Source organism: Oryx dammah, unplaced genomic scaffold, assembly GCF_014754425.2.
Source record: "Oryx dammah isolate SB20612 unplaced genomic scaffold, SCBI_Odam_1.1 HiC_scaffold_24, whole genome shotgun sequence".
NCBI classification, from domain to species: Eukaryota; Metazoa; Chordata; class Mammalia; order Artiodactyla; family Bovidae; genus Oryx; species Oryx dammah.
The window spans coordinates 15,723,301-15,749,680 of record NW_024070208.1 but is presented as its reverse complement, the minus strand read 5'-3'; the positions used below and the strand labels follow the sequence as shown (position 1 = coordinate 15,749,680).

General features: G+C 42.6%; 1 protein-coding gene and 1 non-coding gene across 3 annotated transcripts in view; one reads left to right on the top strand and one right to left on the bottom strand.

Annotated features, from left to right (window-relative positions):
• COG3 (component of oligomeric golgi complex 3) overlaps positions 1-11,715 on the bottom strand; it is a 59,596-nt gene extending 47,881 nt beyond the window's left edge. For both annotated transcript variants that reach the window (XR_005725713.1, XM_040267224.1), the window contains exons 1-3: positions 11,387-11,715; positions 1,733-1,879; positions 178-239 (exon numbers count right to left, since the gene is read on the bottom strand). Coding sequence is in view for 1 of the 2 variants with exons in the window: in XM_040267224.1 (XP_040123158.1) it covers positions 178-239; positions 1,733-1,879; positions 11,387-11,563 (386 nt within the window). In the remaining variant the exon portion in view is untranslated. The remainder of the gene's footprint in view (positions 1-177; positions 240-1,732; positions 1,880-11,386) is intronic.
• A 12,851-nt stretch (positions 11,716-24,566) lies between these two features.
• TRNAG-UCC lies at positions 24,567-24,639 on the top strand. The gene has a single exon. It is a non-coding gene; the product is annotated as a tRNA-Gly (tRNA).
• Positions 24,640-26,380: the final 1,741 nt, after the last annotated feature.

The following is a 26,380-nucleotide window of genomic DNA, read 5'->3' as shown; positions in this document are numbered from 1 at the left end:
ATGGGATTTTCCAGGCAAGAGTACTGGAGTGGGGTGCCATCGCCTTCTCCACCTATCCTTAAAGAACATGTGACTGTTCAAGTTTTCTTTGTACCTTAATTTTATTTAAAGACACAGATTACAAAATGGTTCAGATGATCTAAAAATCAGGATAGCCAACAAATGAGAGCCACATACCTATATTTAGTTCCTTCATCCTGATCCATCTGAGTTTGTAGCTTTGCAAACCACGAGAAAAACTGGAAAAATAGAGTATTATGTTGTCAATAAAACTACAACAAAATGAAGAGTGGCTACATGCTAAACAGCAAGTCAGAAGGGCAGACACTAAGTCATATTGTTTGGGGCTCAGATATTAAAAGTTTGAAGCCAGGAGATGATAATTTAATTGCATGGTCAGTGTCTATATGCTAGGGAAAGTATCTTAAAAACACTGACCACATTCAGAGTCAAATAATAAGAGTATTAACAAGACAATATGTATTAACAGGAATAAATATTTCTTCCCAAGAGGTTATTGCCTACCTGCTAATTTGCCTAATATGAGTAGGTAACATAGGGCTTTGGGTAAATATTAATATTATCTAATAATAATTGTGAGAATATAAGCTCAGAAATAATATAAAGGAGTGGTTTAAAAACATAGCTTTTGCATCAACTAAACCTGGATTTGAATTCTGGGCCCACCATCAAGTTGTATACTTAAAATGAGTACATTTTCGTTATATGTAAATTATAACTCAATGTATTCGATTTTTTTAATTTAAAGAGAGAGATGCAAGTGCAAATTTAATCCAGATTTTTTTCTCAAATACTCCAAATAAGTTCATAGACATGGTGCAAGATCATCTTCTATAGTTCTCAGGTGGGATCTGAAGTCAAAGGTATGCTTTATTCTCCCAAGATATTACACTTGCCAAGTACCTTGGCTTTCGTTCAGCGAACCCTGACTGTAAGAGAGGGAGGTGCCTTTCAGATCCACGCTGGCCTGACTCAAGAGCTAGAGCTTTTCACCACTCTGCGGCACTGCCTTTCCTGACTAAGTGTGTGCGATTCAGCACAGTTGCTCCATGTTTCACTTGGTAACCGCCTCAGCTTTGATTTTTTCTTTTTAAACTGAAGTTATAGTTGATTTAGAGTTATAGTTGGAAACAAATAAAATTAACCAAAAAACAACAGATTACATATGTTAAATTACTGAAAAATAACCATAAGCTTTCGTCTAAAGAGAATACTGAGGTTTTTAAGAAAGAAATTACCTAGCAACAAGTGGGGGCAGGTCTGTGTATGTCCATGTGAGCACACACGCATGCCAGGGGTGCACACATTAATACAGACACACACTGGGAGGAGGTCAAAAAGGCATAAAATATCAAAACCTTAATAAATATAATAGTCTATCAACATCCAGACTTGGAATATAGTATTTTTATCTGTACTGCAAATAAAACTGGGCACAGGTTCACTCAAGACACTTAAGAAATAGCCACCACTAACACAAAAATCACAAAATCAAGACTGTTCTAGCAAGAGATACTGCTTTGGGAAAGATCCTTGGTGTTTTCCTTACTTGCTGCATTTAATACATCCTTCTCCCACACACATAAAAAAATTCTAGAAAGATTTTAACTACAATTTTAAAAGGTCAGAAGTTTTAATTAGGGCCTTTTTTAATTAGCCCTCTCTTGAGACATTTAAAACAATATTCTTATAAGAAAAAGCTACCATTCACCTGCTGTGCAGTTTCGATTCTTTCTTCTTCCATTTCTAAGGATGTGAATCCCTTCAAGAGAATGTCTTCTGTAGATTCGGGCACTACTGAAGTCTGTGCAATGGGCAGTGACTGGGAGGTTAAACTGCATAAATCTTCAATCGGGAGCTTGAAAAAAAAGAGCCACAAAGAGATTCAAATAAATTGAAAATTCTCTGAACTTAACTCAAGATTGGTAGTCCATCTCAGTTGTTCTCAAAGAGAAAGAAATGTTTTCCATTAAATCATCTGAGGTTAGTAAGTGCCATATAATACTAACACTTATAGTTAGGCTCTCTCTATGGTGACACAGCCATAAAGAATCTGCCTCCCAACACAGGAGACACGAAAGATGTGTGTTCAATCCCTGGGTTGGGAAGATCCTCTGCAGGAGGAAATGGTAACCCACTCCAGAATTCTTGCCTGGAAAATTCCATGGACAGAGGACCCTGGCAGGCTACAGTCCTTGGGGTCACCAAGAGTCAGACACGACTGAGCAACTGGGCACACACACACACACATATTAAATGCTAGTCTCAAAATATAAACAGGATACCAATATCCCATGAGTAAAGTTTTAGGCTTACCTTTTGAAAGCTGGTGGTGAATCTGTACTAATTTGCACACATTCTCCCTACGGAGCCTCTGGTGAACTGGCACCAGTCGAAGGCAAACCCTGTGTGCTCATGAAAGCAGCAGGCCTCCCAGGCATCAGCACAAAAGACTGACCTCCTTAACCCCAACCAACAGAAGACAGGCGCGCCCAGAAATCAACGACCACAACTGCACCTCCTGCCACCATCGCCACACAGCTGACAGATGCCACCCACATCTTCCGGCTGACCGCTTTCGAAATCACAACTGAAGAGAAAGAATTTCAGAGTGTCCCACCAGAATCCTGAGTGCCTCACTTTGATGCCATCAGACCCAGAATACCATCTAGTTCTTCATTACTAAAGATAGCCCCAGGGTTCATTTACCTAGAGTCACACAGGCCGGCTGTTTTTAGACCTAAAAGGGCCGGGGGGCGAAGTGTGATTGCTGGGGAAGGTAAAAAAGCCCCAACTGTTTCTTTTCAATCCCAGTTTTCAGCCCTTAGAGCATGACATCTAAGGTCTAGCAATAAAAGACCTTAATCCAAGGTTTTAGGAAATTGCTTCCTATTTTTCTAGATACAGAAATTTCATCTGAAGGCAGTCTTTTTAAAGCTAAAATAAAATAAGGGAGATACAAAATGCACCCGGAATGCAATTTGCCAGGCAAGAATGCTGGAGTAGGTTGCGATTTCATTCTCCAGGGGATCTTCCCGACCCAGGGATCAAACCTGTGTCGCTAGAAACTTGTGTCGATCAAACTTGTGTAGCCCTGGCGGGCTACAGTGCATTTAGAAATATGACCCTTTAAATGTAGGTGATTTTGTACCTGGGTTCACATGGGGCTGTCCTTTCAGCCATGGTAAATAAAGCACTTTATAGCACAGCCTGTTTTCAACTCCTGCTCCCTATTTTTTCAGCCACGCAGTTTTTGGAATCCTAGGTCCCCCAACCAGGGATCGAACCCGCATCCTCAGCTGTGAAAGCACGAAGTCCTAATAACTGGACCACCATGGAATTCTCTGTTCCTGCTCACTTATGAGCTGTGTTACAGTGGGCAAGTTACTTAATATCTAAGTATTTCTAAGTTAATGACGGACTTCCCAGGTGGCACAGTGGTCAAGAAATCCACCTGCTAATGCAGAACTGGACATGGAACAACAGACTGGTTCCCAATAGGAAAAGGAGTACATCAAGGCTGTATATTGTCACCCTGCTTATTTAACTTATATGCAGAGTACATCATGAGAAACGCTGGGCTGGAAGAAGCACAAGCTGGAATCAAGATTGCCGGGAGAAATATCAATAACCTCAGATATGCAGATGACACCACCCTTATGGCAGAAACAGAAGAAGAACTAAAGAGCCTCTTAATGAAAGTGAAGGAGGAGGGTGAAAAAGCTGGCTTAAAGCTCAACATTCAGAAAACAAAGATCATGGCATCTGGTCCCATCACTTCATGGGAAATAGATGGAGAAACGGTGGAAACAGTGGCTGACTTTATTTTTTTTGGGCTCCAAAATCACTGCAGATGGTGATTGCAACCATGAAATTAAAAGACGCTTACTCCTTGGAAGGGAAGTTATGACCAACCTAGACAGCATATTAAAAAGCAGAGACCATACTTTGCCAGCAAAGGTCCATCTAGTCAAGGTTATGGTTTTTCCAGTGGTCATGTATGGATTTGAGAGTTGGACTATAAAGAAAATTGAGCGCCAAAGAATTGATGCTTTTGAACTGTGGTGTTGGAGAAGACTCTAGAGTCCCTTGGCCTGCAAGGAGAGCCAACCAGTCCATCCTAAAGGCGATCAGTCGTGGGTGTTCATTGGAAGTACTGATGCTGAAGCGAAGCTCCAATACTTTGGCCACCTGATGCGAAGAGCTGACTCATTGGAAAAGACCCTGATGCTGGGAAAGATTGAAGGCAGGAGGAAAAGGGGACGACAGAGGATGAGATGGTTGGATTGCATCACCGACTCAATGGACATGGGTTTGGGTGGACTCCAGGAGTTGGTGGACAGGGAGTCCTGGTGTGCTGCGGTTCATAGGGTCGCAAAGAGTCGGACACGACTGAGCAACTGAACTGAACTGAACTGAACTGAATGCAGGAGGTATGAGCGACACAAGTTTGATCCCTGGGTTGGGAAGATCCCCTGGAGAATGAAATCACAACCTACTCCAGCATTCTTGCCTGGCAAATTCCATGGACAGAGAAGCCTGGCAGGCTACAGTCCTTGCCAAGAGTCAGACATGACTGAGCGCTTTTCATTCATTCAATATAGAAATTCAATTATCTGTATGGGACCACTGCAAAAACAAGAAAACACAAGTGTGAGAAAACAGACTTCTTGGATCATTGGGAAGCTGCACAGAGGAAAAAAAAATAGTTCAGGAAGGAGACTGATCCTCAGTCTCCCCACAAATGAGCCTGACTCAAGAGCCAGGAGGGTCTTGGATGTATGTAAATATGTATTAAGGGCATCACCTGTTCACATAAACTCGTGCTGAATGGTGACACAATCTCTGCATATAAAAGGACTGTGGGGCAGTAAGAATTAAGTTTCTGGAATCTGGTGAGAATCTACCTTGAGTTTAAAGTGTGGCCAGCAACTGTCTGTTGCCACCAGAGGTTCCAAGGACAGAGGGAGCTAAGCGCGCCTGCTCACACTCCGTGCAGCCACTCATCACCACAACTGCTGCCTCCCAGGGGAGGCATCACCGGGGTCGACGCTCCACGCACGGGGCACGAGGCCCACCAGACAGCAAACCAAGTGATCGGAGCTGCTGCTATTATCACATTATTATTATCACCACTGCTACTGATGAGTAGAAACAGAGTAAGCAAACTTATTTTATTCATTTGTATTGAAGTACAGTTGATATACAATGTTGTTAGCTTCTGATGTACAGCAAAGTGGTTCGGCTATATACAAACACAAATTTTTCTTCAGATTCTTTCCTGCTACAGGCTATTACAAGGTACTGAATATAGTTCTCTGTGCTATACAGAGAACCTTGCTGTTAATCTATTTTATATACAGTAGTAAATACCTGTTAATCCCAAACTCCTTAGTTATCCCCTCCCTCTTCCGCCTTCGGTAACCATAAGTTTGTTTTCTACATTTGTGAATCTGTTTTGTAAATAAGTATCTGTATCACTTTTTACACTCCACGTCCTACCATATTTGTTTTTGTCTGACTGACCTGACTCCGTATGATAATCTCTAGTTCATCCACGTTGCTGCAAACGGCATTACTTCATTCTTTTTTATGGCTACGTACTAGTCCATTGCATAAACGCCAAATCTCTTTAGTTCATTCACCTGCTGATGGACATTTACGTTGCTTCTGTGTCTCGGCTGTTCTAAGTAGTGGTGCTATGAATCCTGGAGTGCATGCATCTTTTCAAATTAAAGAGTTTTCCGCTGATGTATTATACCAGGAGTGGGACTGCTGGTTCATACGGGAGTTCTATTTTTAGTCTTTTAAGAAACCCCCATACTGTTGTCCACAGTGGTTGCACCAATTTGCATTCCCGTCAACAGTGCAAAAGGGTTCCCTTTACGGAGTCAGTACATTTATATATCAGAATTGAACTGCTTCTTGGAAACAGAATAGTCTGTAAATGACCTTTATCAGTTATTTATGAACAGATCATGACAACATTCAAACACATAATTTTCTTGCAGTTTATATGTTATCTAAGAAGCTCAGAATGGTAAAATGTCTGCGTGCAATGCAGGAGACCTGGGTTCGATCCCTGGGTCGGGAAGATCCCCCGGAGAAGGAAATGGCAATCCACTCCAGTATTCTTGCCTGGAGAATCCCATATTCAGAGGAGCCTGGTGGCTACAGTCCATGGGGTTGCAAAGAGTCAGACACAACTGAGCAATGAACACACACACAAAAGGTAAAGGGAGGGAGATGTGGATCAGGCACAGATTTGAAAAAAGCAGAAAGCAAGAAAGCACATGGAGGCTAGGCTGAAATAAAAAGGCCTGCACTCTTCTAATAAGAAAAATACAAACAATCTACAAACTATATTCCACCAGAGAGCTGAGGTCCCAGTGTCATCAAGCAGCTAAAAATCGAGAAAACAAGGGCACCTCCAGGCACACCAGCAGCTGAGGGTTGAGGAGGAACGTTAAGAAAACACAAAATTCAAAATGATAGGAAACATTTTCTTCCCATGGACCCATTCCCCAGCCACCCAGTTCCCTCCCCAGGAGCTACTAATGTTAACTAGTTTCTCACGAAGCTTTTCTAAGACAGGTTATGCATATACAAAGCAAGTGTAACTTTTTTTTTAAACCCAAATAGTAGTTTAATATACACATCTTTGCCTTTTCATTTGATATGCAGCATTTTCAACAGAGTGTAAGAAAAAGATGGAATTTATTTTCTTACTTCAAATTCACAACTCTTGTCATTAAATTATAACAAGGGCATTATTTTACAAGTCCAGCAGTTTAGAATGATTACATGAAAATCAAGTTGCCCTCTTCCTTTCTCTGCCCTTTCAATTCTTCTCTGAGGTAATACCAATGCTTATAATTTGAAATATTTCTAAGGAATTTGAGGGTAAAATGAAGAACTTTTAAAAGCAGAAGGAACCAAAGAGATTACCTATAATTTTTATCAACTTTCTTTTATAAAAATTATTTGTATTTTTATTCCAAATCATCAGAAGAGTTAAAAAGTTCACTGTTTTCAGTAGTATTTTTGTTGGTTATTCCATAACTCAAAAACACAGATTAACAGCACTGTGTGTGAATTCATCAATTTAAGGTCCTATCTGCTGATTCCCATGGTATAAAGTGAAATTAATACCCTTAACATTTCCCTCCTTATTTACTCTCAAATTCGGTTACCCATAAACCATCTCTTTTATAGACTCTCAACATTTGTATTGTTAGATAATCAAGTCTTAGATGCAGGTTTACTGAAACCACCTTCTTCCGGGTGTGCCATGCCCTCAACACTATCCTGTCAAAAGGACCCGGGGCCGTCATACGCGTGTGCTCTGGCTGCCCCTGTGACCAAAACGCACCCTCTGATATACTTCAGAAAATAGAGTCATACGGAAACTCCATCTGCTTGAGAAGGTACTCACAGCTACCCCAGATATAATCTGGAATCTGGACGCTGTGAGTAAATGAGATAATCTGAATTATGAAGGAGCATTCTACTCGATCACTTCATGCACAAATGACTACTTTCCAACCACTAGGACTTTTAAATATCAGAAGCAGAAGCCAGCTTCCTGTCCTGTTGCCTCATTCTAATACAAAACCATTTTCTCTCAAACCAACCAAGCTAGAGGCCGCATTGCAACCACTTCTAAGAAACAATTTTTTAGAATCACAAAACAAGTTGCTTTCTAAGAGGTTATGAGGGACTTCGCTGGTGGTCCTTTGGCTAAGACTCCTCACTCCCAACGGAGGGGCCTGGGGTTCGACCCCTGGTCAAGGAGTTAGATCCCACGTGCCACAACTAAGACCTGGTACAGCCAAAGAAATAATAAACAAATACGTTTTCAGAAAAGAAGTTCTCAAAAGATGTCCTCGTTAGGTACATCTGCCCAGCTGTCTTCTCTCCTCAAAGCACCTGGAACACAACGGGAAATCAAGAAGGGTGCGCTGGCGTCACCGACTTCCTGTTCTGGCCACTTTTTCACTCCTGGAGAGGAGACGACTGGACACCTCTGGTCCGCATGCACTGCCCCGGTGTCCGGACGGAGAAGACATCCACCACCGGAGAGGAACGAGCCCGGAGAGCTACTGCATATAAACGGGGACACTGACATATCAAACACTAATTGCAAACTATCAAGCCTTGCCTGACCAGCTGAGCGGGGCCAGGAAAAAACAAGCCAATATGCCTTTCTCTCCAAACTTTTCTCGTGCAGTTTTGGGTTGGCGAAAATCACTTTTGTAATCAATGTAATAAATTTATTCCCTAAATGAAACCTGAGATTATCAATTCTGCTTGAGCAAATCACTGAAGAGATACAGATGGAGACTCAGAACCTTCCTCAAGGCACCTAACTCCTTTTCTTACCTCTGGTCTGAGTGACAGGTACTTCAGCTCAAGATCCTAAGATCCTAGCCTGTTCTTTTAAGGTACTAATCATTTGGGGAGAAAAGCACATACATAATACAATACTGACAGGTAGCTTGTTGTATGCACATACATGATTTAATTCTCACATAACCTGAGAGGCACATATCATCCCCATTTTATAAAGAAGAAAACAGTTTCACAGAAGTATCAATCTAAGGTCACAAAACCTTTAGGAAAACAGCTCTAACAGTCAATTACAGGTAACTTTCAGGGTAAATCATCTCAGCATTTTATTCAGAATGACTAAACTCGGCAGAAAGAAAAAGGCTCTCATGACTAAAAAATATGGTCTAGCTACAAGAAACCAGTCTACCTAATACTCTACCACAAATTTTCTTATTTAACACCAACCTAATGTAACTCCTTTCCAAGAAAAGACTAGCTCACTTTCATAGAAAAGAAAGTTACTAACAGCTTCATGATATTTATTGAAAGTTAACTGGTCTCTTCGGAGAAGGCAATGGCACCCCACTCCAGTACTCTTGCCTGGAAAATCCCATGGACGGAGGAGCCTGGTGGGCTGCAGTCCATGGGGTCTCGAAGAGTTGGACACGACTGAGCGACTTCACTTTCACTTTTCACTTTCATGCATTGGAGAAGGAAATGCCAACCCACTCCAGTGTTCTTGCCTGGAGAATCCCAGGGGCGGCGGAGCCTGGTGGGCTGCCGTCTATGGGGTCGCAGAGTCGGACACGACTGAAGCGACTTAGCAGCAGCAGCAGCAGCAGCTGCTCTCTTACTATTCAACTAACTTGCTCAGTTCCTGCTGTTCAGGAAACACTTTATCTCCTGAAAATTGGAAAATGCTACAGAAAATCCTTTACAGATACCCTGGTTGGACAAAATAAAACAGGCCTTCTTTCTCACTGCCAATGTTAAAAGAGTGACAACAGGGTTAAAAAATTCAATTTCAGTCTTCCCTGGTGGTTCAGTGGTAAAGAATCCACCTGCCAATTCAGGAGACACCAGGTTCGATCCCTGGGTCAGGAAGATCCCCTGGAAGAGGAGATGGCAACCCACTCCAGTGTTCTTGCCTGGAAAACTCCATGGACAGAGGCGCGTGGAGGGCTACAGAGGCATGGGGTCCCAGAGAGCCAGATGAGACTGAGCACACACAGGCACATGCGAGCCTCCCCATCCGACATACAAAGGGAAAAGAGGGCTGCTGAAAGCAGACGAGCAAGGAGAAACCCCTCTCACAGGCTCCAGGGCGGGTAAATGACAGGCTGGCATCTGAGTCTCACAGGAATCCAACACTAGGACTGCACACACCAGAACACCCTCACTGAACCTTTGATCTTGTCAGACTCTACCTACCCAGGACTTTACATTGCCTTTTCCTCCAGCTGGATTACTTTTCTTGTCTTTACAATGCTAGCTTCTTGCTTCCCCAACATGAGTTCTCTACTTAATTTCTTAGGCCTTCCATCTTATCTGAAAGGGCATACATACCTCATTTCTTGGTGTCATACCATCCTGTTTTATTTTCTCTATATCCTGGACCACCATTTGAACTTACCTTCTTCACTATTTTTTTTTACATATTCATAATCACCGTAATTATGTAAGCTCCAGGAGGCAGGGATCTTGTCTTTCTTATCTTTCCATCCTCAATTCCTGGCCCTCAGTTAGACACATAATATATGTTAAATGACTGCCTACTAACAGTAGGCATTATATTGCAAGAATATCACATAACAGGATGAAAATGAAGAGATTCCATTTACTCCTCTCCAACCCCTTTCCCTCATGCTCAATGGGAATAATAGTTTGTGACCCAAGACAACAGAAACAAGTTGGGTCACCTTTCTTATGGAACACAGTTTGCCAAAGGTACTGCGATGTCCAAGTACACTGCTTTGGTAACAGGCCAGATCCAATTACAAACCGACTGAAATATTTACAGAGCAAACAACTTCTATTCCCCAAGCATGAAAGGCTTTGATGGCAACGCCAAAGCAAATTTCTACCTGCTTCTTCATTTATTTCAAATCCACTTTCAGCACAGACTTATACAGGTGGACAGAGAAACCCAAGAAAGAACACCTGTATTTTACTGCAAAGCATGAGGCAGTTTAAGTGAGAACTTTCAAACCAAAGTTCTTACCCTCTAAAAGCTTAAATCGCTAAACTCCACCTGTCTTTGGACACCAAGTGTGAAAACAAGGCTTCCAACATCAAAAGTAACTATGGGTGCAAATAAAATGACTTTCTGAACCTGGCCCCCCAAACTAGAAAAAGTTTGTCAAACGTCTGACAACTCATGAAAGGTACTTCTTGCTATTATAATTAATTGAACTGAATCACACAGGCAGTAAAATGCATAGCATCCCAAAATGGTAATTAGAACTAGAAACGTTGAGACTAAAACCGAAAACCAGCATTATCTAATAATGTACTGACCTAGCTTCCAAAGAAAAACACTTTTACCGCTCTGCTAGAAGTTAAATATAAACACAACCTGCACTTGATTCCAGAGCTCAACAGATCAACGTGCGATGAATGAAAACTGTCACCCCGGACTAACTCTGGTCTTCCCCAGGCGCCCCTAGGGAAAAAGGAAGCCGGGGTATTCACTAAGGTGGCAAACGAACACCAACAAGAGGCTGTCCTGAAAGCGAAGCACTTCGGGTTCGCCGCGCTCTCCTTCCGGGAGAGGGTGGGCGGCAGGACTGGGCCTCGGTGACCCCAGGGACACCCGGGGCGAGACTCCCGGCCAACCGGCCCGCGCCGCAGGGGGAGCGCCGGCGGTCCCGGGCAGCGAGAGGCCTGACAGTCCGCGAAGGGGAGCGGCCTCGCCCACTGGAGCCGTCCCCGCGCCCGGGAAGGAGGGCAGAGACCCCGGGAGAGGGTCTGCAGGGCGGGCGTCGGCGGACGCGCCCACGGAGCTGACCCAGCCCGGCCCCCGCCGTCGCCTCACCTCGGCCGGCACGGGCAGGGCCTCGGCAGCCGCCTTCAGCGCCAGCACCGAGTCCGTCTGCCGGTCGGTCAGCGGCGCCTTCGTGTCCGCTCTCCCATCCCACAGAGCTAGCTTCTCCCGAGCGTCCCGCTCCGCCGCCGCCTCTGGCAGCGACAACAGCAGAGACGCCTCCGCCATCGCCGCCTCCCCCGCGGCCCGCAGCAGCAGCGGGGAGGTGGGTACCCCGAGAGAGACACAGAGAGGCCCGGGCCACTTCCGGGAGCGCCGAGGCTTCCAGCGCGGCACCGGCGGCGGGGCGGGGCGAGCCAGAACACCCTGACTCCGGAAGCGATTCCTTCCCCTGCGGGGGCGGGACTGAGTCCAGGACCGACGTGGCTTTCGACGGGGTACAAGTATTTCCGGTTGGGACGTAGACCTAGAGGAAGAAGGCTCTAGGGCCTAACGGAAATAGACTTGCCCCTACCGGAAGTTCCTGCCTCAACATCAATAACTTTATTGTTACGTGTCGTTATTGACAACTGTACTCCGTGACCCTGCCGGCAGGGGCCTCACTGAGCTCCAGGATCTGCTGCCTCTCTCAGCTCACAGCGCCGTAATCTGTGGACTGTGATTTCCGTGTTGACGTGTTGAGTTACCACAACTTTTCCAACATTCCAAATTCCGCTGTTAGAAACCTAATTTATGAAAACATAAAAACTCAAAGGCTTAGGTATATCAGACATCATGCATGCTAAGTCGCTTCAGTCGTGTCCGACTCTGCAACCCAATGGACTGTAGCCTGCTAGGCTCCTCTGTCCATGGGGAGTCTTCAGGCAAGAATACTGGAGTGGGTTGCCGGGTCCTCTTCCAATATCAGACCTCATGCTGCTGTTAAGTCACTTCAGTCGTGTCCGACTCTGTGCGACCCCATAGACGGCAGCCCACCAGGCTCCCCCGTCCCTGGGATTCTCCAGGCAAGAACACTGGAGTGGGTTGCCATTTTCTTCTCCAATGCATGAAAGTGAAAGGTGAGAGTAAAGTCGCTCAGTCGTGTCTGAGTCTTAACGACCCCATGGACTGCAGCCTACCAGGTTCCTCTGTCCATGGGATTTTCCAGGCAAGAGTACTGGAGTGGGGTGCCATTGCCTTCTCCTCATCATAAATAGTATCAAATAACCACTCAAACGTCCAGCATTGAAGAACTGGATCAATAATTCACGACACAGATGTGTAATTGGAAAGCTGTTCTGCCATTTATATCATGTAGATTTCAGCAACAAAATAAATAATGATAGTATTTGACCATAACGTATAGAATGAAATAAATACCTATGAGGTCACACTGATATGAATAATAAATAGGGGAGAAAAGACTCCACTTTACTAAAGAATTTCAACCAATAAACGTAGAAAGACCGAGGGGAAAAATCATTAAGGATATCACAGCAATAATTAAAAAGCAGGGGAAAATCTAAGGATGATAAATTAGTGGGCCAAAGTTTGAGGAGATACAGAAATTTGTGTAGTATCAAAGGATCTCTCAGAGATATTTATTCATGGGGGGAAGTGAGGGTTGCTGTAAACATTACAGTGGAGAAACCTGGAAGACATCCCCTTAACCAAGAGATCAAGGTCAACATCATCACCATGAAACTCCTAATATCAAGAAGGACACAGTATCACTTTTGTGATATTCTTGCCAGAAATGCAAAACCACATTCTCATTATGCGAAAACATCAAACAAACTCAAATAGACAGACATACTACAAAACTGCTCACCACTAATCTTCCAAAGTGTCAAAGTCAAAAAACAAACAAAAAAGTCAAAGTCAAAAATGAGAAGACAGACTGTGGAATTGTTACATTTAGGGGATGAGAGAGACTTGACAAGTAGATGCAATGTGGGAGCCTAGATCTTGGGACAAAAAAGGGAAAACTATAGAAAAAAATTAGCCCTATGGTTTAGATAACAGTAGTGTACCAAAGTAATTTCCCAGCCTTGACTGTTGTACATAATGTGGTTATGTAAGATGGTAACACAAGGTGAAGCTGGATGAAGGGCACATCTGAACTCTAGCACTTTTGCAGTTTTCTAAAGTCTAAAATGGCATCACCGACACAATGGACATGGGTTTGGGTGGACTCTGGGAGTTGGTGGTGGACAGGGAGGCCTGGCATGCTGCGGTTCATGGGGTCACAAAGAGTCGGACACGACTGAGCGACTGAACTGAAAAATTATATCAAAGTCAAGAGTTAAAACTTTCCTGGTGGTCTAGCAGTTAAGATTCCACACTTACCATATCCTACATGCCACAGCTAGCACCCACTGCAACCAAATAAATGTAATAAATATTTTACAGAGTTAAAATTCTTGTGTTGTAGCAAATGTGTCTGTCTTTGGAGAAATGATAAAACTGAGAATGAAACAGTGTACCATACTGTTGACCAAAGGAAACACTCCCAAAATATTCACAGATGGTTAGAATTATTAATAATCACTTTCTTTTCCTTTTTTTCCAGTGACTTTTGCATCTAAGGTAAGGGATTTTGTTTGTTTAATTAGTATACCTAAAACACACTTCCTCCTTTGCAGGCCAGGCTGATTACAAAAATATCAGAAATGAAGTTTATCCTGTTGAGTTTTGTGATGACAATTCTTCACCAAATATTATCCTTCAGAGGCCAAATATAAGCATCTTCTCTCACAAATGTGCTTATATTGCAGATTTGCCTAAACCCATAATCATGCTTTGTTATTGTGGTTGTTGTTTAGTTACTAAGTTGTGACTGACTCTTTGCGACCCAGTGGACTGTAGCCCACCAGGCTCCTCTGTCCATGGGATTCTCCAGGCAAGAATACTGGAGTAGGTTGCAATTTCCTTCTCCAAGGGACCCCTTTTTGTACTCTATATCACAAGCCAAATTTCCTCCTATTTCCAGCTGATGATTAGCCTATTCCCAGATGCACTAGATGCCATGACAAATACAACTGCAGCTTTGCTACTGTAATTTTTTTTTTGGGGGGGTGGCGCCCCTCACCTCACAGCTTGCAGGATCACAGTTGCCCAACCAGGGACTGAACCCAAGTCACAATGGTGAAAGCACCAAATCCTAGCCACTAGACCACCGGGAAACTCTCTACTGTAATTTTTAACAATATATTTACTTGATTCAAGTATTGGTAAGTGTTCCCATAAAATCATTCAAATTGATAAACACTCATATCACATATTGGAGAAGGCAATGGCACCCCACTCCAGCACTCTTGCCTGGAAAATCCCATGGACAGAGGAGCCTGGTGGGCTGCAGTCCATGGGGTCAAGAGTCGGGCATGACTGAGCAACTTCACTTTCACTTTTCACTTTCATGCATTGGAGAAGGAAATGGCAACCCACTCCAGTGTTCTTGCCTGGAGCATCCAAGGGACGGGGGAGCCTGGTGGGCTGCGGTCTATGGGGTTGCACAGAGTCAGACACGACTGAAGTGACCTAGCAGCAGCAGCATATCACATATATGTGTATATGCATGTATGTATAAAGCACACGTATGTATTCACATGGAGAAGGAAATGGCAGCCTCTAGTATTCTTGCCTGGGAAATCTCATTGACAGAGGACCCTGGCGGGCTACAGTCCATGGGGTTGTACAGTCAGACGCGACTATGCACACACTATGGTTTCACACACTGTGTGCGTGAAAAAGAAATGAGAAGACAGGGCTGCATAGGCTGTCTTGGTGCTGGAGAAGACTCTTGAGAGTCCCTTGGACAGCAAGGAGACCCAACCAGTCAATCCTAAAGGAAATCAGTCCTGGGTGTTCATTGGAAGGACTCATGCTGAAACTCCAATGGTTTGGCCACCTGATGTGAAGAACTGACTCATTAGAAAAGATCCTGATGCTGGGAAAGATCGAAGGCAGGAGGAGAAGGGGACAAGAGAGGATGAGTGGTTGGATGGCATCACTGACTCAATGGACGTGAGTTTCAGCAAGCTTTAGGAGTTGGTGATGGAGAGGGAAGCCTGGCATGCTGCAGCCCATGGGGTCACAAGTCAGACATGACTGAGTAACTGAACTGAACTGATCTTGGGAAAAAGACAAAGATGAGGTCACTGGAGTCTCATCCCCAAGTGACCAAGGTCCCATACCATCGTAGATGACATTTTCATTTATAAAATTATTCAAATTTCCCTTTTGACCTCTTGATTGAAACCCTGGAAGTAAGGCAGGCTTTTCTCCCGTTTAGATGTAAATAAATGAAACACAGGATGATGAAGTGGGACCTCAAAGATATTTGGGAAGTTGAAGGAAAAGGCCACTTTTATACACTCTTTTCTAGAGGGAAACTTGCCAACACCTATCAAAGCACAGACAAGAGAAATGGAAAGAGAAGACAGCCCTTTGATCCAGCAATTTTATATTAATTTATCCTGAGAAATTTTTACATATTAAACACAAAAAAGTACATACATAGGATAATTTTGTGGGAAAAAAATGGACACAGCTTAAATATTTTTCAATAGAGGGAATGGTTTAGTTCCTATCATCTATTGCCACCTAACAAACCAACCCCCACATGAACCACTATCTTTCATAATCACTTCACTATCTTTCATAATCTTGCAGGTCAGGAATTTCAGGACATATCAGAAAAGACTCCTCTGTTCACCATGTCTGGAGCCACAGGGTCTCTCCATGAGGCTGCTCACGTGTGAAGACCTCAGAGTATTTGGATGTGACTCAAGGCTTGAAGAGATTGTTCCAGCTTCTTCTGACCTTGCATCAGAAGTCACAGAAGGTCATTTCTGCTGCACTCTGCCAAGCAAGTCACTTTAGGCAGGTCAGATTCAAGGGGAGGGACTGACCCCCTTCTTAACAGGAGGAGTAGTTAAGAATGGGCAGCGTTTGTTTTTTGCTTTGGTTGTGCTGCAGGATCTTAGTTCCCTGACCAGGGACTGAACCCACACTCTTGGCAGTGAAAGCATGGAGTCCTAATCACTGGACCACCAGAGAAGTCCCTAATTAGTGTTCCATTGAGAATCCATAACGTTCTACACATATGTGCAACTATTTGGGGACCTACCATAAAGAAGCAGAGATGAGTTAGGTTGTGGGATATATATATATTGCAGGGAATTCTCTGATGGTTCACTGGCTAAGACTCCACGCTTCCACTGCAGGGGTCACGAGTTCAGTCCTTGGGGTTCCTACATGGCACAACGTGGCCAAAATATATATGGCAAAAGTTTGAGGAATTTTTCAGAAAAGGGTAGAGGAAAGGAAGTTTCCTGAAAGGGATTTGTGGCTGTTTTCTGAAATTAAGAACGTGAGCATAAACACCACCACCGCTGCTGCTGCTAAGTCACTTCAGTCGTGTCCGACCCTGTGCGACCCCATAGACGGCAGCCCACCAGGCTCCCCCGGCCCTGGGATTCTCCAGGCAAGAACACTGGAGTGGGTTGCCACTTCCTTCTCAGAGCATAAACACCACAGCAGCCTGGAAATTGAGCCACAGCTGGGCCAACTGTAGAGGAAAGAAAGGAAAGCTAGAAGGACTTGGACCTCAGGGGATTGACCAAGAATTGGAAGCCACCTCCACTGGCCTCTGCTGGTATTAATTTCCCACATGGTGCTCATTCAGCTTGTGACTCCCTGCCAGGGACCAGTAGGTTGCGTAAAACACGTAAATATGTACTAGCAGTAAATCTAAAATAACCGAACCCTGACACAAAGTCTAAAGTGGTTGTCCCCACCTCCCCAAGTAGGTCCCTTCCTTCTCCTCTCGGCTGGATGTGGGGAGAAGGGGTACTGGTCACCTTTGGAGGACTCCCCTGGGTGGAAATATGCTCTCCAGCCTTCTGTTTTAAAATGAACAGCCTGGTTGGTAAATGAGGGATGTTTTGTTTTTGATGATTAAAAACAAAACAACCAAAAAGCAAAAACACATCTCTTCAAGGTAAATAACCTTCATGATTATGTCATGGCATAACAGGCAGATATTCACCCGAAATAACCTAGATCCTGCATTTTAAAATTTTCATCTGCAGATTTTTATCAAGTGTGACTGGCATTTTGTTGAATCAAACTGTAAACCTGAAACAGGGGGAAGGAGGATAAAAAAAAAATTTGCCACTTTTGCTTCACTCCACCCCCATCCCGACTTCCTTACTGGGTTGTGAGCTTGCTAAAGAACTGTGGGTAAGCCTCCAGAGCCAGCCAGGGCTGCCCGTGGTTTCTGTAGTCTGGCTTCCCTTCTGTCCCCTCCTCCAAGTCTGCACGTGCGCCTCCGGGTGGCCGCCGCAGGTGGGCGGGTGCCGGGGGGGGGGCTCGAACGCCAGTGGCCGGCTCGCTCTAACACCACGACAGCCACGCAGGGCCCACTCCTTTCTGGGCCGGAATAGCTACTAGGACCCCGGGTATCTGTACCAGGCTGCCTGGGGATACTCCCGTCCTTGCCACAGAAGCTGGATCCCAGGCGGCCACGACCCAGCTCCCCACCGGAGAGCATCAACATCCTGGCCTGGGGTCTGTTTGGAGGCTTCATTCCACAAGCTTGTGGTTCATCCAGTCCGCCATTTCACATGATGTACTCTGCACATAAGTTAAATAAACAGAGTGACAATATACAGCCTTGATGTACTCCTTTCCCAATTTGGAACCAGTCTGTTGTTCCATGTCCGGTTCTGTTGCTTCTTGACCTCCTGAGAAAATACAGATTTCTCAGGAGGCAGGTAAAGTGGTCCGGTATTCCCATCTCTTTAAGAATTTTCCAGTTTGTTGTGATCCACACAGTCAAAGGCTTTAGCATAGTCAATGAAGCAGATGTTTTTCTGGAATTCTCTAGCTTTTCCTATGATCCAGCGGACGTTGGCAATTCAAACTCTGGTTCCTCTGCCTTTTCTAAATCTAGCTTGTACATACCATTTGCATATAAATCAACCCCTGTTCTTCTATAGCTTAATTAAAAGACAATCATGCTGATGATTCAGAAAAAATATATACATATATGCATATGAAATGAAAACACACATTAAAAACACTGATCAAAGGCTTTGGTTCAAGAAACACCACACAGCAACTTCCCTGATGTCCAGTGGTTTAGACTCCACACTTTCATAGTAAGGGGCCTGGGTTCAATCCCTGATCACACAACTAAAATCCTGCTTGCCAGGCATTACAGCAAAAAATAGAAGAAAAAAAAAATGCCACCCATTATATCCTGCTGCTCTAAAGGGACAGATAATGGTGAACGTCCCTATTATGTGCTATAAATGTCTGTAACTAAACATTCTAAAGCTGTATCTTTGCTTCTGAAGACTCTTCATCCATTAATGTCTTAGAATAGGCCCCTGGAAATGGAAAACTGTCCATGGGACAAGGGTCAAGGGTGTTCCAGATCAAGGATGGGAGGAGAATGCGGAGGAGATGGGAGATACCGATCCCAAGACCTCCTCCTGGTCTACCTCAAGGTCTCGCCTCGGTCAGCCCCACTCGGTGACTAAAATCTGACCACTGTCAAAGATCCCAGCTCAGAATGCAACATCGCAAAAAGAGCCGATGCTGTAGCATCAAGCAGCTCTCATCTGCTCCTTACTTTCCCCAGTAGGTGAAGTTTAAGTGCCAAAACATTAAATCACAGCATCAGTGAGGAGCATGGATTAAACATCAGGCTTCTCATATTTATGCGTTCACTCCGTGGCTTACAATGAAGTAACAAGATGAAATCATTTGAAAGAAAATATTCTTATGGCAACCGCCTGTCGGCAACTCCCTCTTGCATTTTTCAGAGCATGGTAATTTGAAACTGCTGAATTTCTTCCTACATGATCCTTAATTTATTATGAGAATCACTTCTCTTAGTGTTGGTTTTTATAGCTTCAACAAGTATTTGAAGATCTGTTTGCCTTTCCAAATTATTTCTTTGCTTACTCACTGTATCAGTTTCTCATTCACACATCAGTGATCTGTATAAGTCACTTTAAATTTGGACAATTTACTTAAATAGTAAGTTAGGCTTTATTTCGCAACACAATTGCTTTCTTAGATCAGACATAGGGTCCCCCAGCTTCCAATTTAGAATCAAGGCATATTTTGAATAAAGACATAACTACTTGCCAAGATTTCAACCTCAAAAAGCTATGAACTGCATGTTTACTAGTAATAAAATTTAAAGAAGTGGAATAAAAAGCAGTATTACATTATGGTGCTAAAAAGTAACTTGATTTCCCAGCCTTGCTCCTTCAAGTTTAGGGGTAGTAACCATTTCCCACCACTGCTCATATCTAGGTTTTCTAACAACCATGCTCAGTCTCTTTAACTTCATTCAAGTCTTTACATAAAGTCTGCTTCTTGATGGGAACTTGTCCAAATACAACCTTTTCATTCTGTCCCCCAGGTCTCTTAACCTTTCATATTTCCCATCTCCTTGTCTCAAGCTGTATACAGAGAAATTTCTTAAGATCTATTTTACAGTTTACCATTGCTCTCTTCAAAGAGTTGTCTATTTTTTATCTTATACAAACTTTATTGCTCTTTTAAAATGAATCAATATAAGTATAGGCTTCAAACTCTCAGTATTGAACAAATTCCCTCTCATTGAATTAATTTTTTTAAACTAGCTAAAATTTTTTTTCTTTAACTAGGAACCTTGGGGAAAAGAAGTCGCATCAGGATTTAAAGGCAAATTGCCTACCTATTTAAGTCCAATGATGTTCTTCAGTCATAAAGATTTCCAAAATATTGAAATTTTCTAAAAATCTGGTTATATTTTTAATTTGCCTGAGCATTTTTTGAGACTTCTTCCCTGTTTGTTTCACTCCTTTCGTTTCATTAATTTATATTTGTACGAATCATGCTTCTACATTTTCCTGAAAAATCATCCTTTAACAAGGGGAAATACAAGGTAGGCTGGATCTCACCCAGGATGCAGAAAAGACCTCCCTGGGAAAGAAAGACCTCCCTGGTTGAGAACGGAGAAGCACTCAGCCACTTGTAGTTATCACCAAATTGCTGGACCCTTTCCAGGCCTGATTCAAACTCCACAGTCTCTTCTATTACTCTTTTTAGAAAGCACTTGTTATTTCTGGCTGTGCTTGTCTTCCTTGATCCAGCTGAGCTTCGTTAGTTGCAGCGTGCAGGCTTCTCAAGGCAGGGCTTCTTTAGTTGCAGAGCACAGGCTCTGGGCACAAGGGCCTCAGGGGCTGCAGCTGGCAGGCAAGCTCAGGCAGAGCCGCTGTGGCACACAGGCTTAGTTGCCCCATGGCACGCAGTATCTTCCCTGCCCGGGGATCAAACCCGGGCCCCCTGCGTTGGCAGGCAGATTCTTAACCACTGGACCAAGGAGGTGCTCTTCCATCACTCCTAGAGAAGAACTTCAGGCTGCTTCTTGCTGGAGTCTCTGTGAAGAGTCTCTGTTCACAGTGAGATAAAGTTAGAGTCATAACTAAAGGAAAACTGGAGAACTCACAAAACTGTGGAAATTAAACAACACTCTCTCAAACAAGGAATCAGCAAAGAAGTCACAAGGGAAATGAGAAATACTTAGAGACAAATGAAAGTGAAGCACAAACTTACAACTTAACCAGCTAGAAAAAGAAAAAACTAAACCCAAAGCTAACACAATGAAGGAAAATAAGAAAGATTAGAACACAGATAAATTAAATAGAGAATAAAAAAATCCAAAACTTGGTTCTTTGACAAGATTAACAAAATGCACAAACCTTTAGCTAGATGGACTAAGGGGAGAAAAAGAAACAGAAGACCAAAATTATTAAAATCAAAAATGAAAATGGGGACATTACTACCAATTCTAGAGAAATAAAAAGGAATATAAGCAACTACTATGAATAACTGTATGCCAACAAATTGGATAATACAGATGAAATGGACAAATTTCTAGAAACACAAAACCTACCAAGACTGGATCAGGAAGAAACAAAATCTGAATGGACCTATTCTGTAAGGAGTAATTAAAAAAAAAAAAAAAACTATTGAATCAGTAATCCAAAAAAAAAAAAAAAGGAAGGAGATTGAATCAGTAATCAAAAATCTCCTAACTAAGAAAAATCCTGGACCCAATAGACCTATTGGTTTTACTGGTGGATTCTACCAAACATTTATGGAAGAACCAATACCAATGTTTCTCAAAGTTTTCCAAAAAACTAAAGAGGAAACACTTCCTAACTCATTCTATGAGGCCAGCATTACCCAGATAACAAAGCCAAACAAAGATACTACAAGAAAACCACCACAGACGAATATCTCTTATGACCATTACTACAAAAATCCTCAACAAAATACTAGCAAGGAGAATGCAGCAGCATATTAAAAGGATTGTGTACTATGTCCAAGTGGAATTTACTCCTGGAATGGAAGAATGGTTCAACATACAAAAACTGATCAATGTAACATACTACATGACCATCTCAATTGATGTAGAAAAAGCATTTGACAAAATTCAACACTCAACAAACTAGGAATAAAGGGAAACTACCTCAACATAATAAAAACCACATATGAAAAATCCACAGCAAATATCATCCTCAATGGTGAAGGACTGAAACCTCTTCCTCTAGGATCAGGAACAAGGCAAAGACACCAACTTTCACCACTTACATTCAATATTGTACTGGCAGTTCTAGTGAGACCAATTAGGCAAGAAAAAAAGATATCCAAATTAGAAAGGAAGAAGTAAATTATCTGTTTGTAGAGGACATGATCTTAAGTGTAGAAAACTCCAAATATTCTACAAAAAAAAAAAAAAGACTATTGGAACTAATAAATGAATTCAGCAAAACAATAGGATACAAAGTCAACACACAAAAATCAGCTGCATTCCTCTGTACAAACAATGAATAATCTGAAAATTTAAAACAATTCCATTTACAATAGCATCACAAAGAATAAAACACTCAGAAATTAACCAAAGAGATAAAAGACTTGTTAGAACTTGTGCAATAAAAACACTGCTAAAAGAAATTGAAGATGACAAATAAATGGAAATACATCCCATGTTCACGGCTTTTAAGACTTAATAATTATTAAAATGTTAATACTACCCAAAGAAATCTACAGATTCAATGCAATCTCTCTCAAAATCCCAATGATGGTTTTTGCAAAACTGAAAAACCCATCCTGAAATTCATATGGAGCCTCAAAGGACCCATATAAGCCAAAACAATCTTGAAAAAGAACAATAAAACTGACTTACATTTCCTGATTTCAAATCTTAATGCAAACCCACAGTAATCAAAACAGTGTGGAAGTGGCATAGATAGACCTATGAAGATACAGAAATATATCCTCACATATACTTTGAAATGATTTTTGACAAAACTATTCAATGGAGAAAGGACAGCCTTTTCAACAAATGGTACCAGGGAAACTGACTATCCACACACACAAAAAGGAAGTTGGACCCTTATCTAATACCATATACAAAAATTATCTCAAAATAGACCAAGGACCTAAATGTAAGACCATAAAGCAATAAAGCCCTTAGAAGCAAATTGGACGTAAGTTTTATAATGTGTAGCAAAAGGCACTATCAAAGAGTAAAAAGGCAACCCACAGAATGGGAGGAAAGATTTGCATATCATATATCTCGTAAGGGATTAATATCTAGAATTATATAGAGAACTGCCAAAACTCAACAAAAAGACCGAACAACCCAATTCAAAACCAAGTAAAGAACTTGAATAGACATTTCTCCAAAGATATACAAATGGACAACAAGAACAGCAAAAAAAGATACTCAACACCACTAATTATTAGGGAAATGCAAATCAAAACTACAATGAGATAACACCTCACATCCATTAGGATAGTTACCATTAAAAAAAAGAAAAAAGAAAAGAAAACAAGAAGTGTTAGCAAGGATGGGGATCAAGTGGAACCCTTTGGCACTGTTGGTCAGAATGTCAGATAGTACAGCCCTTGTAGGGCTTCAAAAACTTAAAAATAGAATTACCGTATGATCCAGCGATTCCACTTCTGGGTATATAATCAAAAGGACTGAAAGCAGAGTCTCAGAGAGACATTAGGACACTCATATTTATAGCAGTAAATAGCTCGAACATGCAAACAGCCCAAGTGCTCACTGATGGATAAATGAATAAGCAAACCGTGGCATATATGCATAACAAAATTATTGTTCAAAATTGAAGCAAAATTGAAAAACATGGAAGACCTCCTAGAGACTGAAAATACAACAGGGGTTCCCAGGCTTGGGAGGAGGGGAGAAAATGTGGACTTATTTAGTGGGTGTAGAGCTCAGGTGGGACAGTTATGCGGATGGATGATGGTGCGCTTAATGCCACAGAACTATACACTTAAAAATGATTAAAATGGCAAATTTTTAAATGCATATTTTACCTCAGTTGAACTGAACACTAACTGACGAATCTTATTTGTGTCATAAGAGAAACTGGTTAAATAAAGAATTCAGTAAGAAACAGTACACACAGTGCTCTCACCCCAATTCTCAGACTCTTTGGTGACCTTAAGATAATGTTTACCACGAAAGAGTCCCAGAAGTAATGAACCAACCTTCGCAGGTTGCTTCCATTTAACATGGCAAGTATTTTTGGTATTATTTACTCTGCAAATGTGGAGTAGGAAATGGCAAGCCACTCCAGTATTCATGCCTGGAAGATTCAATGGACAGAGGAGACTGGTGGGCTACAGTCCATGGGGTCGCAAAGAGTTGGACACGACTGAGCACACAGGCACGCAAACACTCTGCAAATTATTGTGTTAAAACAGCACCAAGTAGTAGAGCGAATTAAAATAGTGGCGCAGGGGGACTTCCCTGGGGATCCAGTGGCTGAGACTCCACACTCCCAAGGCTGGGGGCCAGATTCCATCCTTGCTCAGGGAACTAGATCCCACATGCCACAGTTAAGACAGGTGGTAAAGAACCCACCTGCCAGTGCAGGAGTCGCGAGAGATGGGCTCGATCCCTGGGTCGGGAAGGTCCTCTGCAGGAGGGCACAGCAACGCACTCCAGTATTCTTGCCCGGAAAGTCCCATGGACAGAGGAGCCTGGTGGGTCCACAGAATCGCAAGGAGTCGAACAGACTTAGCGATTAAGCATGCATTCATGCTGCTAGTAAAGATCTTTCTTTCCATGCCATAACTAAGACCTGGTGCAGCCACATAAATAAAAAAGCAAATAAATATTTCAGTAAAATGATGATGCAGGAATTCCCTGGTGGTCCAGTGGTTAGGACGCCGCACTTCCATTGCAGAGGGCACAGGTTTGATCCTTGGTCAGGGAACTAAGATCCTGTGTGTCAAACAGTCCCCTCTCCCCTGCACCAAAAAAAGAGGTGAAGTAGTGACGCAATTCAAAATGAAGCAGCTCTGCGATGTTCATAACCCTGGCATTAAGTGTTAGATGCAGACTACTTTTAAGTAGAGAATTAGCTTACATTTTGTCAGTTTCTGTTTCCATAGAGAATTGTGGGGTGTTTTAGAAATCTATTTGCAAGATTATAACTGATGAAGCAAACCCTCTTAAATGAAAGTGTAGTGGTCTCTCTACCATATAATACAATGAAACTGCATATAATATGAAAATCATTATGTCGGGGGAGTCTAAAAATTGTATTAACATACTCTGGTGTTTAGAGGCTAAGAGTTGGTGATGGACAGGGAGGCCTGGCGTGCTGCAATTCATGCGGTCATGAAGAGTCGGACACGACTGAGCGACTGAACTGAAACTGACTGATGTACATGATAACTCTTCTAGAGGTTTCCCCCACTGTCCAAAAAAAAAAAAAAATTAAAAAACTTTTAAATTACAAAAGTACTAAGTTTACTGAGGAATAAGTAGTTAAAACTGAAATAAACAAGCTTCCCATTTAACCTTTCAGCTCAATTTTATGTTTGGCAAACATTAGGTATACTTTACAAACATAGTTAAAAAAGAAAGTCTACTACATACACTGCAACTCTCACTTCCCCCAATTCCCTTCACTTATATGTACTTTGAACATCTGTATTCCAAATTAGTCCTTTCTAAGATTTTTCTTTAAATGGCAAAACATCAGTTTTCAAACCAACCAATACAATTATGCATAAAGAAAATATCAATAATTTTCTACCCTGTGATGATTACATTTTGTGTCAATTTGATCTTGCCACAGTGCCCAGTTGCATGGCAAGCGCTAGTCTAGATGTTGCCATGAGGGCATGTGTAGCTGTGGATAACATCTACAGTCAGCTGACATTAATATTACACTCCATATTGGCCTTCCCTGGTTAGGAAATCTGCCTGCCAATGCAGGGGTCACGGTTCTATCCCTGCTCAGAGAAGATCTCACGTGCCGAGGGGCAGCTCAGTCTGTACTCCACATCTACTGGGCCCGAGCTCCACAGCCCAGGACTCACGACTACTGAAGCCCGAAAGCCCTGGAGGCTGTGCTTTGCAACAGGAGAAACCAGCACAATGAGAAGCTCCCCCTCATCGAGACTAGAAACAGCCTGCGTACAGGAACAAAGCCAAAAAATAAAAAGTTTTTTAAAAGCACGTAAAAAAAGATTATACTCCATAATATGAGTGGGCCCCATTCAATCAGTTAAGAGATCTTAGGAGGGAAAAACTGGTTTCCCAGAATTTGGACTCAAGACTAAAACAGAGGGAGTTCCCTGGCACCCCAGTGTATTCACTGCCTCAAGCCGCATGGCACAGCCAAAGGAAAAAAAAAGACAAATAGAAACCCTGCCTGAGCTTCCAGTCCGCTGTCCTGCGCAACTGCCTTACAGGTTTTAGACTTGCCAGCCTCCCACAATCACAGAAGCATATTCCTTAAAATAAACCAGGCATGGGCACACACTCATCCCACTGGTCCGCTTTTCTCTGGAGAAGCCTAATCCACAAGCTTTACAACCATTCCCTACTGACGTAAGCTTATGCTTTTTCCTCTAAGCGATGAGGTCATGATATACCTATAGAAGTCTACATGCTAACTTTTTTCTTATATAATAGCATATCATGGACAGCTGCCCAGGCCAGCA